Consider the following 15,143-nt stretch of genomic DNA (forward strand, 5'->3'; position numbering starts at 1 on the left):
TGTTCGTATAAAATCTGCACCATAAGCAATAAAACAAAATAAAATAAAATATAAATTTATAGATTTTCATAAGTGTATTATTCATCCACTCTACATATATGCACCTGCACATTGATCATACAAAAACGGAACCCCGGATATAACTACATCATTTTACTCAACGGGTTTTATTTTAAAATATATATGTCTAACATTAATCCAGTTTAATGAGGAACTAACATAAAATGTCTTAAATCTCTATACACATAGAACCTAACATTGAATATTTTACAAAAACTTAATAGTATGAGTCCTCTTCAAAAAAAATACCACAATCATTAAATGCTTTCAAAAAAATTTCACTAGTAATAATTGAGTTGCAATCTGAGGCAGCTTCTGAAGCCATGTCTTTAATCATTAGCAAATTCTTAATAGATATACTTTTAATAATATTGGATTCTGTTATTTTTGATATTTCATTTTCTGGAAAATCTTTATTATTTTTATTCCTATTTTGTAATACATTTTTTATATCAATACTTGAGTTTAACATTGGCACTTGTATATTTACAAAAAAATTTTTAACTAATCCAACATCTCTCATAAATTGATACTCTGAAGTAGTACATATTATTAATATTTTCTGATTCACTTTTTTGGGTTTCTTTTTTATTAAAACCATGATTGCTTGTAAAATAGAGTTACTAAATCGCGGACCAACCCTAGTATAATCAATTAGTCTTTCAATGTTATCTAATATAACCAAAGATAATGGTGTTTTATATGCATCTTCAAAAATTTTATTTATATAATTTATTCTTCCGCTTTCTGAATAACCTATTAAATTTTCAGGAGTTATAAATTTTGTAAAATGAAAATTTGCACATTTAGCCATATAAGCTGCTATAGTAGTTTTTCCTGACCCACTTTCCCCATGTAATAATACACTCATTAAATTTGTATTTGAATTATCAATTACTTGCTTAATTAATAATTTACATGTATTTTCAATATTTTCATATTGACTACCATAATTTATTATCCCATTCGATAATAAATTATCTATAATATCTTCTTCAGCTCCAAATGCTGGTTTTGTTTCCTTTAATGCATTTAAAAAATCATTTTTTGATATCATAATATCATCAGCATTTACTGGTTTAGTTAAATCATTAAAATTTATATGTCTCTCAAATGCATATGATACTGTATTTCTTACTAATCCTTCAATTTCTGCACCAGAAAAATTTGGAGTTTTTTCAGCTAATTCTTCTATATTAACATCCTTATTTAATTTATTATTTTGTCTCATATTTTTTGTATGAATATTTAATATTTGAATTCTACCTTCTTTATTTGGTAATGATATTTCAATATGTAATTCAAATCGACCTGGTCTTAACAATGCTTCATCTATTAAATCTATTCTATTTGTCATCCCGATTAATAATATATTATTTAAACTGTTTACTCCATCTATTTTTGATAATAATTGATTGACTATGCTATCATTTACCCCTGACCCACTAGATGCGCCACTACCTCTTTGTCGACAAATTGCATCTATTTCATCTAATATAATAATATGTAATAATGAATTTTCTCCAGATTGTTTATATTCTAATTCTGCATCTTTAAATAAATTACGAATATTTTCTTCGGATTGACCTACATATTTATTTAATATTTCAGGTCCATTAATAATTTTAGGATCCCTCGCATTTAGTGTTTTACCTATTTGTCTAGCTATTAGTGTTTTACCTGTCCCGGGAGGGCCATATAATATCATACCCTTTACATGTTTTATTCCTAATTGTTTGATTATATAATTTGGATATATCCTACTTGCAAATGTTCTTCTAAATATTGTTTTAAATTCTTCATCTAGCGCCCCTATACCTAATTCTTCAAAGTTAAAATTATTTTTTATAATATTTTTTTTTAAAACTTTTTTTGATTCTATAAATAATTTACCATCATTTATACTAGTAAAAATACATTCTGTATTCTCAAAAAGAATTCCTCGTTCATTTAAACTTCCTTTGTACATATTATCTTGGGCTCGATGATAACTATCACCACCCAACTTAAAATATGAACCAATTGTAGAAGTATTCTTATTTAATTTTTTTATTTCATCTAATTCAGCTGTTTTTATATCTTTAATTACACATCTTAATAATATATCATTACATTTTAATGCTAATATTTGTCCTTTTGTTAATATATGATTTATAAAATGTTTTTTGAAAATATTTTCTACTACTTCATCTTCTAATTCAATTTGACGATCTGGTTTAATAAAAACATTTACTTCAACATCTATACTATCAATAGGTATAAAATTTATAATATCTTTTTTATTTTCTTTATCAATTATATTTATCTCTATTCTTTCTTTTAATTGAATTCTAGAAAATTCTCTTTGGCATGTATTTAGTGCTATTTCATCATCTTCAATATAATCATTTCCTTTTAATATTAAAACTAAATTTCCAATTTCTCCATATAATTCATTACCTTTTATCTTTTTCTTTAAATTATTATACACCCCACTATTTATAAATCCAATATTAGTCAGCGCTAGATCTTGTGATTGCAACTTACAGCAAACCAACTGTATTGTTGGCATTGTGAAGGTTATAAATAGATAAATGCACTTCAGCCCGTTCAACTATTTCCAACTTTTGCGGTAAAACTTCCCTGTGCTTGGCCGTTCTATCTATATGGCCAAGCTAAATAAAAAAATTAGCAAATTTTAAATATTTATAAATTGTTTAAAATTTTGCAAAATACTCTGAAGAGTTTTTCCAATTTTATGCAAAATATTCTTTATGATTTCATAATGGCTGAACGTGAATTTTATTAAAATATTTTTCCGCGATGTTTAAATTGTAAATTATTGAATATCCCCAAAAATATTATAAATTCATGAATATATGCATGTGTATATACCATATTATGAACATTTCATGCTATAAAATGAAAACCTTTATTATTTCAAAAATTTTATATTTCTATTTTATTTTTTAATGCATATCCAATATTATATATATTAATAATTATCCCATTTTTTCCTATTTTTAAAATAACGATATTTTAAATGTTATTTAAAATTCAATTGTATATATATACATATACATAATATTTTTTTTTATGAGCTTAAGAATTGGTCAAAAATCATTTTAACAATAAAATTACTTATTAAGATTAAAAATTAAATTCAAATTAAAAATTGTAAAAATATAATTAAAAAAAATGCACAAAAATACATAATATATTTAGCCCCAAGTCCTTATGTTCAGACTTTAGCTTAATTAATAGAAAAATATAATTTCCAAAACAAATTCAAATTATTTTGCCTATTTTATTATATGCATATTTTAATATAATTCTTTGCACATGTCACACTCATTTCTCATATTTTCTTTATTTAAATGAAAACAATGTTAAACTTAGAAAATATGTTTCTAATATTCATAAATGATATAGTTATTATCTCACTTTTTCAATTCGATGTATTCCCTTGTTCTATTTCCTTATATTTTTCTTCTTTCAAAAATTTAAATATTTCATCCTCTTTTGCAGTTACTATATCTACATAATAAGGATAATTATTAATCATATCATTTATGTTATAAGGGATAAGATTCATTCCAGAAACAAATGTGTTAACATTTTTAAGAACATCAAAATCTTTAAACCAATACGGTAAATAAATTATAAGCTTCATATTATATATTAATTTAATATATCCTGTTAATATATGTGTAAAATGCTCTGATACACCAACTAGTTTAACATTATTTTTTTCTAATTCGGTTTTTTTAATAACCGAATTTATATTTTCAAAGTTTGCGCCTATATCTATACGAGTAATGTTATAATTCAATTTTTTATTGTTTTTTGAATTTTTTTCATCACTCCTATTAGATGATATATTATTTTCTATATTATCATTGCATAAACATATAATGTTATTAAAAAAATATTTATAAGTCAGAAAATTGCCTTCTTCATATATATCATTACTATTTTTATTAAATCCTATATTACTTAATTTTATATTTTTCAAATCAAATGCAACACAATTAAATAAAAATTTTTTTTTATAAATAGTATCATTCCAATAACTACTCTCAATTTCTATATCTTCATTTTTATCATCATCATATAATTTTTCTTTAGCATTTATATAATCATTTTCTTTCAAATTATTTTCATCTTTATATTCATTTATTTGATAAAAATTTTTATTCATCTCATTTACATTGTCTTTAAAAAATGTATCATATTTTATTTCTTCTTTTTCCATAGAACTATTATTAAATATTTCCATATAACTATAATTTTGTGTATTTTGGTCATTTAGAAATATATCACTTCCTATTCCTTCATTTTTAACAATTATTTGAAATACATATTCCGCTACTTTATGTTCATGCTTCATAAAAAAATCATTTATCCCATCATATAATGAAAAACTATGCATATAAAATATTATTTTTTTAAATTTGAAAAATAAAAAGCAAAAAAAACGATATGCTCTTAAATTCTTTGGAAGTATAGGAATATTTTTATTTTGTAAAATAGGTTTATTTAAATTTTCATAATAATTATTTTTTTTATAACTTACAAAATTTATTATTCGTATACATTTTTTTTCAAACAAATTTTCAATCTTTTTAATATAATCATCATAATTTTTTATACTTTCATTATTTGCATAATTATCTTTTTTATTTTCAAAATCCATTTTATTTTTATTCACCAAAAATGGGGAGTTTTCTGTAGATTGAACACCTATTTGATTTTTATCATAATTAGAAAAATTATCATAATATATTTTTTCAAAATTTTTTAAATTATTTATTTCACTTTTATAATTTATAGATTCATTCTTTGTATATTTATTGATCATAGGATTAATGATACTTTGATATCGTTTATAAAAATAATTACGATATTTAGTGTGTTTTTTTCCATGATCATTTTTGTATATAATACTATTATCTATATAATCTAATAAAGGCTTATAACAATAATTTTTCCAATAATCACGAAAATCTTTAGTCACTTTTTTATTTTGTCCATTAATTCCATAATCATTATATTGTCTAACTATGCCATTCCATTCTCCTTTTTCAATATGTGATGTTGTAATGTTTTTATTATTTTCACTAAATTTTGTAAAACCATTCTTCTTCTTCTTCTTCGTATTATTATCATCATCATCATTATTACTTATGTTATACATTTTTTTTTTGTAAGGCTGCTTATTAACATAATGTTTATTATCTTTCTTTTCTGTTTCGACTTTTTCTTCTTTTTTAAAAGACATAGAAACGTCATAAAACAATAAATCAGATTCATTTAATCCATAATTATATTTAATAATTGTATTAAATATAGAATGTTCTTTTGCAATTAAATTAACATGTTTATTATTCAAATTAAAAATAACATATTTATTTTTTGCTTTTTTTTGTATCTTTTCATAATGTATTTCTTGATCCTTCACATCTACCATATTTTTATCATTATGTGTAATTAAAAAATCGTTAAACATGTATTCATAAAATTCTTTCTTGCTAAATAATTGTTTCATTTTTTTTTCTACTTTTAATGAATCTATTTGAATAATAAAATCAGCTTTGCTTAATAAAATATTTAAATTTAGCAAAAATAATCCTATATCTTTTATCCATCCAAATGTATTAACAACTAATGGATATAGAAATTGTCCTATATTTATTTCATTTGAAATATTTAATTTTTTAATTTTTTCGACATTTTTTTTCAAATATACATCAAACAAATAATCATATATTTCCTCCAAACATTTAATAAACAAATTGGGGTTATCCATAATTGAACAACTTCCAAAAAATATTTTTTTAACACATTTATATTTTTTAGGATAAAAAAAATTATAAATATCCAAAGGACTTTTTATTTTATACAAAGATATAAATCCACTTATTCCTATAATTGGTTGCCCAACATCAATGTCTAATAATAGTATCCCATTTTTGTTGTAATTTAACAAATTATTTATAAAATTTGTAACAAAATAACTTTTTCCTTTTCCTTTATCACCCATTATAATTATACTGGAAATCGCATCAAATATTGATTGTTCATTTTTATTATTTTCAAAATTTTCTTCAAAAATATTTTCTTTTTTTAATTTTTTTAAATAATCTTGTGCTTTTAATTTATTACTTACTTCCAAATCATTTTTACCATTTTCATCATTTTTACAATTTTCATTTGCCTTATAATTTGTCTTTTTTTCTTCTATTGAACTATTTCCATTCTCCACATTTTCTACTTTCGACTTTTTGTATGAACGCAAATTTAATTCATTTTCTTTACAATTTGAATGTACTATACCTTCCTTTTTATTTTCGAAAACATCAAATGAAGTTGACAATTTTCTAGATATACTTTCTTCCTCGATTTTTTTTAAAATATCATTGATTTTATATTTTTTTTTATTGTGTATATAGATCATAAACTCTTTGACTATGTAAGACATTTGATAACTATTAATATATATACTATTATTTTTTCCACTATTAGTTATATTTATAATTTTTTTAGGATCATTATTATATAAATTATACCAAAAGTTTTTTTTTTTTTCAAATGCAATAATTATAGGAAAATTTTCTAAATACAAATTTATTGTATCCATCATACAATTACTTGCAAAATTATTTATCATTCCTGTTTTTTTTATTTTTAAATATTCATCAAATTCCTCTTTTTTTATGTTACCATCTTCTAGCATATTTAAACAAAATAAATAATTTTCTAAAATATTTTCTGAACATTCAGGAATATTTTCATTCCCTTTCATACATATATCAAAATGTTCAGATTCTTTATTATTATTATTTTTAATTATATCCTCTTTTAATCCTTCAATTTTATTTATATCATTTAATAATTCTTTTTCACCATTATCTTGTATTATATCCTTACTAATATAAGGATCATATTCATTGCATTTTTCTACATTTTCCATATTATGAATATTTTCATTGCAGATATAATTATTTCTTTCATTTTTATTCTCATACTTGTTATTGTCATGAAAAAATATTTTAAACATTCCGTCTTCACATTTTACATTCATATCATTTAAGGCTATTAGTTTAATCATTGGGTTGAAATCGGGTATGTGTACATTTTTATATTCTATAGATGGCTTTACTATTTCACCATTAAAATAAACTAACCCTTTTATAAGCCTAAAACGAAAATTTCCCCTTAACAATATATATTCTCCATAATTTAAACCTAACAAATATATTATCTTTTCTTTTATTTCACTATCTTCTAACTTTGTATGTTCATATATACTTTCTTCATTTTTCTTTATCTTTTTAATTCTGTCATATGTTTTTTTTAAATTTTCTTCAAAATTATAAAGACATTTATCATAACCTTTCGTATAAGGCATTTTTAATTACATTTCCACATATATACACTGTACATATATATACATACATGTATGTACAAATTTTATTTGTGTATATACTTTTTCATATATACATATTTTATTTTATTTCCCATTTCAATCCTCTTTTCTGCATTAACAAGCTAGCCAAATTATTTTTTTTCACTTTTTTTTTTTCATATATATAAGTATGATTATAAATGATATTAGTTTAAATAGGGAAAATAAATGACTATATCATTTATATTATAACAAATCAATATTCAAAAAATAGGAAATAATTTTCTTAATAAAAAAAAATATATACTATAAATAATGTAAACAAATATATAATATTCCATAAACCTTATTTCCACAATATCACTACATATTTTATCCCTCCAATCACACTAAGCCCATTATTTATCTTTATGTATATGTGAACAAAAAATTCTAGGAAAATATTATTCTCATATTTTAACTACGCCAATAATATATACATTATCCTTATTTCCTTAATATAAATTTAAGCGCCAAGTTATATTTATCGATTTTTTATAGACGATTTATACCAGTTCTTACAACTTTTAATATTATTTAATTTAATTTAATTTATTTTATTTTTTATTTTTTTTTATTATAATGTCTTTGATATATATATATCATACTAAAAAATAAATTAAAATAAAAAAAATAAACTTTATTTATTCTGTCAAGCCTTAGTATTAATAAATTACGATTTTTTATCTTAAAAAATATAATAAAAAATATTTATATAGATAAGGACATAATATAAAATTCATTCCTTCCGTGAAAGCATCATAACCTCGATTTAACCAAATTACCATATCCAATGATAAAAAGAAATTAAATATATAAAAATATTATTTTATTTATTTGTAAATAAATAATCTATAATTATTAATATAACTCTACAAAGGTAGATATTCTGACCATTCATAAATTTCACATAAATATATTCCTGGATATATATATATCCACATACTTTAATTCTATAGGATAATTTCCTTTTTTTTTCTATTTTTATAATATATCTCATAAGATATGCATTATTTTTCCTAAACTATAAAGAGCCAACAACCTATAGGTAAAACCTTTTATATACCATAGTTCAAATAAATTGAAATCCCAAATTAATAAAAAGAAACACACCAAAACTGCAAAAATAATGGATGATAAATATTGATCGTAAATAAATAGACTTGGTCATAATGGTTAATATGTTTTATAAAAGAAAAATAAAAGCATATATACAAAAAAAATGGATAAACATATTTGAACTCGTATAATTTATTCAAATATACTATATCTTTACACATAATATACCTGGTCATTTACATATATATCTCTCATTATATTTTGTTCATATTTAATTTCATATATATGAAATTAATATTTTTTTATATATATTTCGTTTTTATTTATTTTAAAACTCTCAATTTAGATAAGTATGTTTTATTATTTTTATTTTTTTTAAATTGCTAAATATTTTTCTATTTATTTATATTGAATATATATATATATATATATTCCACTCATAATAATTTTATCCTCGTACCTGAACTTGTACAATTATATGCGTTATACACATAATTATTTTTATTTTCATATATATTTGATTTAATCTTTTCGCCTTTTAAATATTATATCCCATATATAATATATATATTATATACATATAATTATTTTATCCATTTGTATAATAATTAAATATAACATTTTTATCCCATTACATATATATATTATAGTATAAAGTGATAAGTACATGCCGATTATTATCATTTCGCATTTATTTTTCTTTTTTTTTATTACTAATATATATAAACATAATCTCTATTAATTTATAGCTACGTCATTTATTTTAGTAAATTTATTTTCACACACTATATATATGGTTATTATTAACCTTTTTTCATTTTATTTTTTATTTTTGTATTTATTACTAATAAAATATATATTGAATAATTTGTAATTTTAACTCCACACTTATCAATATCTATTATAGTATAAAAATTATAAAATATATTAAAATACAGCGAATGAAATAAAATGGCAATTATTCGTTATCTATGTGGGAAAATGAATTCAAATACTAAAATTAAGAAACAATAAAAACCGGGAAAAATAAATAAATCGAATAATAACACAATATCCAACTTTATAAAATAAACAAGCCTAGAACAGAATATAATATAAAACCACCAAACATTAAGAAAAACACTTTTCGTCAAATATAACTATCCATCATATCCTCATATATTTATATATGTACAACCACAACCATATTTATTTCCTAAAACTTTAAAAACAACATATTACATTATATTTATTCCAATTCACCCTGTTATGTGAGAATTAAAAAACCAAGGAAAAAATGTAGGAAAATAAAAAATTATGATCAAATATAACATCGCATTTCCATTTATATACAATGTTTTTTTGCTATATATTAATTATAAAATAACCAAATATAAAGTTATTAACCCATTAACAATTTTCTTATATATGTACTAAAATAATCAAACTTTCTATTATACGTTTATATAACTTTATATACCCAACATATATATACTATACTACACTACCTTCCTTTTTTTTTCCCAAACTTTCTATATACATATCTTAAATAATTTCTATCCATATATATCTATGCATTAGTACAAAAAAAGAAATATTATTACCATGTTTATATTTATTTTTACAAATATCTTATATATTCAACAATTTTTAACATAAATACTTGCACTTTTTTCCAATTACAATTATTTTCATAATATATGTATATTTCTTTTTTTAGGTGGGGAAAAATAGTTAGTAGTGTTTCAAACGCTCTTGATTTTAACCAAGCCACATTAAGTGGTTGTATTGATATTATATGTATCGAATCAGAAATAGAATCTGAAATAAAAAATGATAAAAAAATAAGCTTAATATATAAATCAACACCATTCCATGTAAGATTTGGAAAAACTAAACTATTAAGATCAAAAGAGAAAATAGTTAATATATTAGTTAATGGAAAAACTACAAATCTTCATATGAAATTAGGAAGCGCAGGGGAAGCTTATTTTGTTGAAAAAACTTATGAAGATGTAGAGGAAGAATTAGAAACGTCGCCTTTATCATCGCCCAGATATGAATATGATGATATTTTGTTTGAACATAATATTGATAGTTGTAGTATATATGAATCATCAATTAATAATTTTAAAAGTGACAAAGAAGAATATGAATTTTATGAAAATGTCGGTGAAAATAAAAATACACAGACTACTGATAAATATAGCCATGATGGTGAATTTTCAAAAACAAAATCACGAACTATTTTAGAAAGAAATATTAATAGTGATAATGAAAGAATAAATCGAACCTCTACACGAAATCGTAGAAATAGTAAATCTGCATATACAAATGATAATACAAAATCAAACAAAAAAAAAAATGAAACAAAAACTGATATAAAATATTATGATAAAAATTATAATTTATCTATAAAAGAAATACAAACAATATCTCAAGAAATTAGTGAAAAAAAAAAAAAATCAATTATTAGTAATAATGAAGAAACAATCCAAAATGAAGATGCTGATGATATATTATATAATCTTAAAACATATCAAACAATTAAAAATAAAAATTCAAATAAAATAGAAAATGAATATGATGATAAAAATATTAATTCGGAATGGTCTTGGTCATGGGGAAGATTACCCCATTTAAAAGTTCAAAATCAAACTTCAAATAATGGTAGTATTGTGTTATCGTCTAATAAAAAAAAAAAAAAAAATAGAAGTGTTGCCTCTAACAATAAGTTTAGCACAGATAATAATAAAAATAAAGAATTCAAAAATGAACATCTTTTATCAATTCCTAATAATATTATTGTTAGAAAAAGAAATTTCAGTGAATGTTATGTTAAAAAAACAAACGATCATAATAGTGATATTAAAAAATATTCATTAGCATGTATAAATAAAGAAAATATTAATCAAACTAAAGAAAAAAATATCAATTTTATTACAAAAGATTCAAAAAGTAAAAATATAATAAAGGATGCATTTACTACTGCAAATAAAAATAATAATATAGACAAAAAAAAAAATAATTCAATTAAAAGCGTTCAAAATAATAACTCAATTAACACCATTCAAAATAATACTCCAAACAATTTGGAAATACAACGAAATAGTCAATCAAAATCGACACGACCTTTATCTGCAAATTATAATACAAAACGTAATGGAGAAAAAAGAGAATCAAATCTTAATCCTTATTCAAAAGGTTTGGCCAAAAAACCAACAGAATCGCCAAACAAAATAACAGAATCAACAAAAAACATGTTCGAATCTAAAGTTATAAAAAAAAAAGACAGAAAAATGTCACAAAATAATAGAGAAAAAACACAAAGTAATGATTATGGAGCCATTTCAGACAGTTATATAGATGAAGAAGTCAAATCAAATTATGGAAATAATTATTATGATCAATCAATTGATGATACACAAGAAAATGGATTTGATGATGATATACAAAATCGAATAGAATGCAGTTTATGTGGTCATTTGTTATTAAATCAAAACATAGATAATGAACATAATGAATATAATATTGAAATTCATAATAAAAATATTTTTGAAGCTAATATTGTTACATATGATCAAATTGATAGAAATTCTAATTTGTGGTACCATCCGTCTCTTGTTTTTAGATTTGATAAAAAAGATCCTTATTATCCATCAAGGGTTGCTTTGCCATTATTAGCATCATGGGTTGTTTTTAATCAACCACTTTCTATTATTGCTGTTGAAAAATTATTAAATAGTTCTCTAAATTTAATTGAAATGAAAGACAAAAGTTGGAGAAACTGGTTTGGTGTTTCTAATGTTGAAAATAATAATCAACTTAAAGGTAAAAACTCAAAAACTCAAAAACAAAATATTTCAAATAATAATCTAACACATAAAAAAAAAAACATTTCTAATTCAGAAAATAATACAAATAGTATTGCTCTTGAAAAAAACACAACACATGTTACTTCTCCATTTCAATTTCAAAATAATAATCATGAAAATAATAGAAAAAATAAAAATTCGGGATTAAACATTATACCTAATCCTCATAATACTATCAATTTACGAAATTCAAGTATTTCACATAACAGTAATTTTTTAAGCTTTAATAAAAGCAATATTAAAAGAAGTGTCCAGGAATCTATATATAGCAAGAATGATGGCTCTAAACGAAGTGTTAGACATAAAGATGATAAAACAAAAATTCGTTATAGAAAATCATTACGACCAACATCTGAACAACTTCAATCCTTAAATTTAAAAGAAGGAGCAAATACTATTACATTTTTAGTAACTTCATCTTTACAAGGAACCAAAAGTATTAATGGAACGATCTATCTTTGGAAAAAAAATGCTAAAATTGTTATTTCAGATGTTGATGGAACTATAACTCGATCTAATGTTTTAGGGCATATAATGCCAATTGTTGGAAAAGATTGGTCCCATGATGGTGTTTTTCAGTTATTTAATAAAATAAATAATAATGGTTATCATATTTTATATTTAACTGCTCGAGCTATTGGGCAAGCCGATTCAACAAGGGAGTACTTATTCAGATTTAAAAGAAATGATAATAAACTTCCTGATGGCCCTTTAATTCTAAGTCCTGATAGACTTTTCCCATCTTTTAAAAGAGAAGTTATTGATAAAAAACCTTACATTTTTAAAATTGCTGCACTACGAGATATTCGAAATTTATTCCCTTTAAATCATAATCCATTTTATGCTGCATTTGGAAATACAGAAAGTGTAATAATTTTAAACATTAAAAAAAAATATATTTTTTTTAAATTAATATATTTTATAATAAATATGATTTATCACATATTCTAGAATATTTAATAAAACAATCCTTTCTTATTTCATTATTTTATATATTTATCAAATTTTTTTTTTTTCATTTTTTCAGGATCATAGAGCATATATATCTGTTGGAGTACCAGAGGCAAAGGTTTTTATAATTGACAATCATGGAATTGTACATCATGTTAATTCAACTTATGCTAAAACGTAAGAAAATATCATAAAAAAAAAAAAAAAAATTGTAACCTCACTTTTGTAACCTCACTTTTGTAACCTCATTTTTTTTACACACTTTCAATTAATAGATATGAAACTATGAGCGAAATAACCGAATACATGTTTCCGAGTATTAAATGTGATACCAAAAGAGAAGATGATGATCAAGTAAGAATGGAAAGGACCTTATAAAATTTTATTTATTTTATTGTTCCTTATTTTCTTGAATATCTTATTTCGAATGTAATATAATCAAAATATTTGATCTTATTTTTGTTTTTTCCCCGGTGAAATTTATCTATCCACATTATTTCACATCAATATGACTATAATAGATATATGTATACACTCTTTTATTAATCACAAAAATATATTTACATTTCTATCATTATTATAATCTTTATTTTTAACTATTATAACTATGAAATATTTGCATTTCCTCATAATCCTATTAAGTTTGAGTTTCTATACTTGCCTAACTACCATCATTTTTTATTTTATTCTTTTCCTTTTTATGATTAAGAAAATACATTTAATATATACACACATTCAAACATTCAATAAAATGACAACATTATCATATAACTCGAATGTTTGGTGTAAATATAAATTGTGTTCATAATTTATCAAAATGGATATGTACATATCTGTGTGAATTATTTTTAAATAAATATATATTTTTTTTTTTATTTTGTTATTTTTTTTTAGTATAATTCTTTTCAATACTGGAAAATGAATAGTCTAACATACTATGAAAAATATATGGATGCCAGCGACAGTAGTTGATAATATTTTATTACTATACACCATGTACTAATATATATTGTATTTATATTCATATATATCTTTCTTTTTAATAATTTGCTTTTTTATTTCCAAAAAATATTTATACCTTTTTTTAGTTTTTGAATTTGCACACATTCCCGTGCATATATTATATCTACCATTATAATCTTAACCTTTTCAAATTTTTATAAATATTTTATGTTTTATTCATTTTTATATTCTTTCAAATATATCCTTGCAAATAACGTTTAAAACAATATCCAATTATATTATAATGATGATACTCTATGTATACATATTTAAATAGTTTTTTTTTTTTCAAACAAATTTTAATTCATATTATACTTTCCATATAACTCTGTATATATGTATTGCTATTTATTTAATATTAAATGTTGAGGCTAAATGTGTATATATCTTAATGTAATATCTTTTTTTGTTTATAAACATTTTTATTTATGTTTATAGGTTTTGCATTCTTAAAATGTAAAAATAATTATAAATTATTAGAAAGACAAGTCAAAAAATGGAAAAATAAAAAATATAATAATGATATAATAAAATAGTGATATAACAAAATAATGATATAATAAAACAATGATATAAAATTCAAGTGTATGTACAATCCTTAAACTTTACTGTCATAATGAACTATCCCTATTTCATTATCTGGATATGCATTTTATAAATATGATAAAATGTTCTGTCTTAATATGTAGACCATTTAAATTGAAAAAAAAAAAAAAATAATTTCATTATTTTCCCCATTTTTAATAAAAAAATATCAAATTAATACATTTTGTGGATAACAAAATTTGTAG

At 21.5% G+C, this 15,143-nt stretch overlaps 3 protein-coding genes across 3 annotated transcripts; 1 reads left to right on the forward strand and 2 right to left on the reverse strand.

Moving 5' to 3' along the window:
- Positions 1-277: 277 nt before the first annotated feature.
- Positions 278-2,611, reverse strand: PBANKA_0401600 (N-ethylmaleimide-sensitive fusion protein, putative; the record flags this gene model as incomplete). Its single annotated transcript, XM_034567896.1, has 1 exon — positions 278-2,611. One exon carries the CDS (start codon positions 2,609-2,611, stop codon positions 278-280), a length of 2,334 nt encoding a protein of 777 aa, XP_034420073.1.
- Positions 2,612-3,487: 876 nt separating this feature from the next.
- On the reverse strand, positions 3,488-7,450 carry PBANKA_0401700 (CLP1 P-loop domain-containing protein, putative; the record flags this gene model as incomplete). Its single annotated transcript, XM_034567907.1, has 1 exon — positions 3,488-7,450. One exon carries the CDS (start codon positions 7,448-7,450, stop codon positions 3,488-3,490), a length of 3,963 nt encoding a protein of 1,320 aa, XP_034420074.1.
- A 2,371-nt stretch (positions 7,451-9,821) lies between these two features.
- Positions 9,822-14,322, forward strand: PBANKA_0401800 (HAD superfamily protein, putative; the record flags this gene model as incomplete). Its single annotated transcript, XM_034567918.1, has 5 exons — positions 9,822-9,823; positions 10,245-13,266; positions 13,427-13,527; positions 13,626-13,704; positions 14,245-14,322. Coding segments are annotated over 5 exons (3,282 nt in total).
- Between the last annotated feature and the right edge of the window lie 821 nt (positions 14,323-15,143).

This window comes from Plasmodium berghei, assembly GCF_900002375.2.
Source record: "Plasmodium berghei ANKA genome assembly, chromosome: 4".
In the NCBI taxonomy this organism is placed as follows: domain Eukaryota; phylum Apicomplexa; class Aconoidasida; order Haemosporida; family Plasmodiidae; genus Plasmodium; species Plasmodium berghei.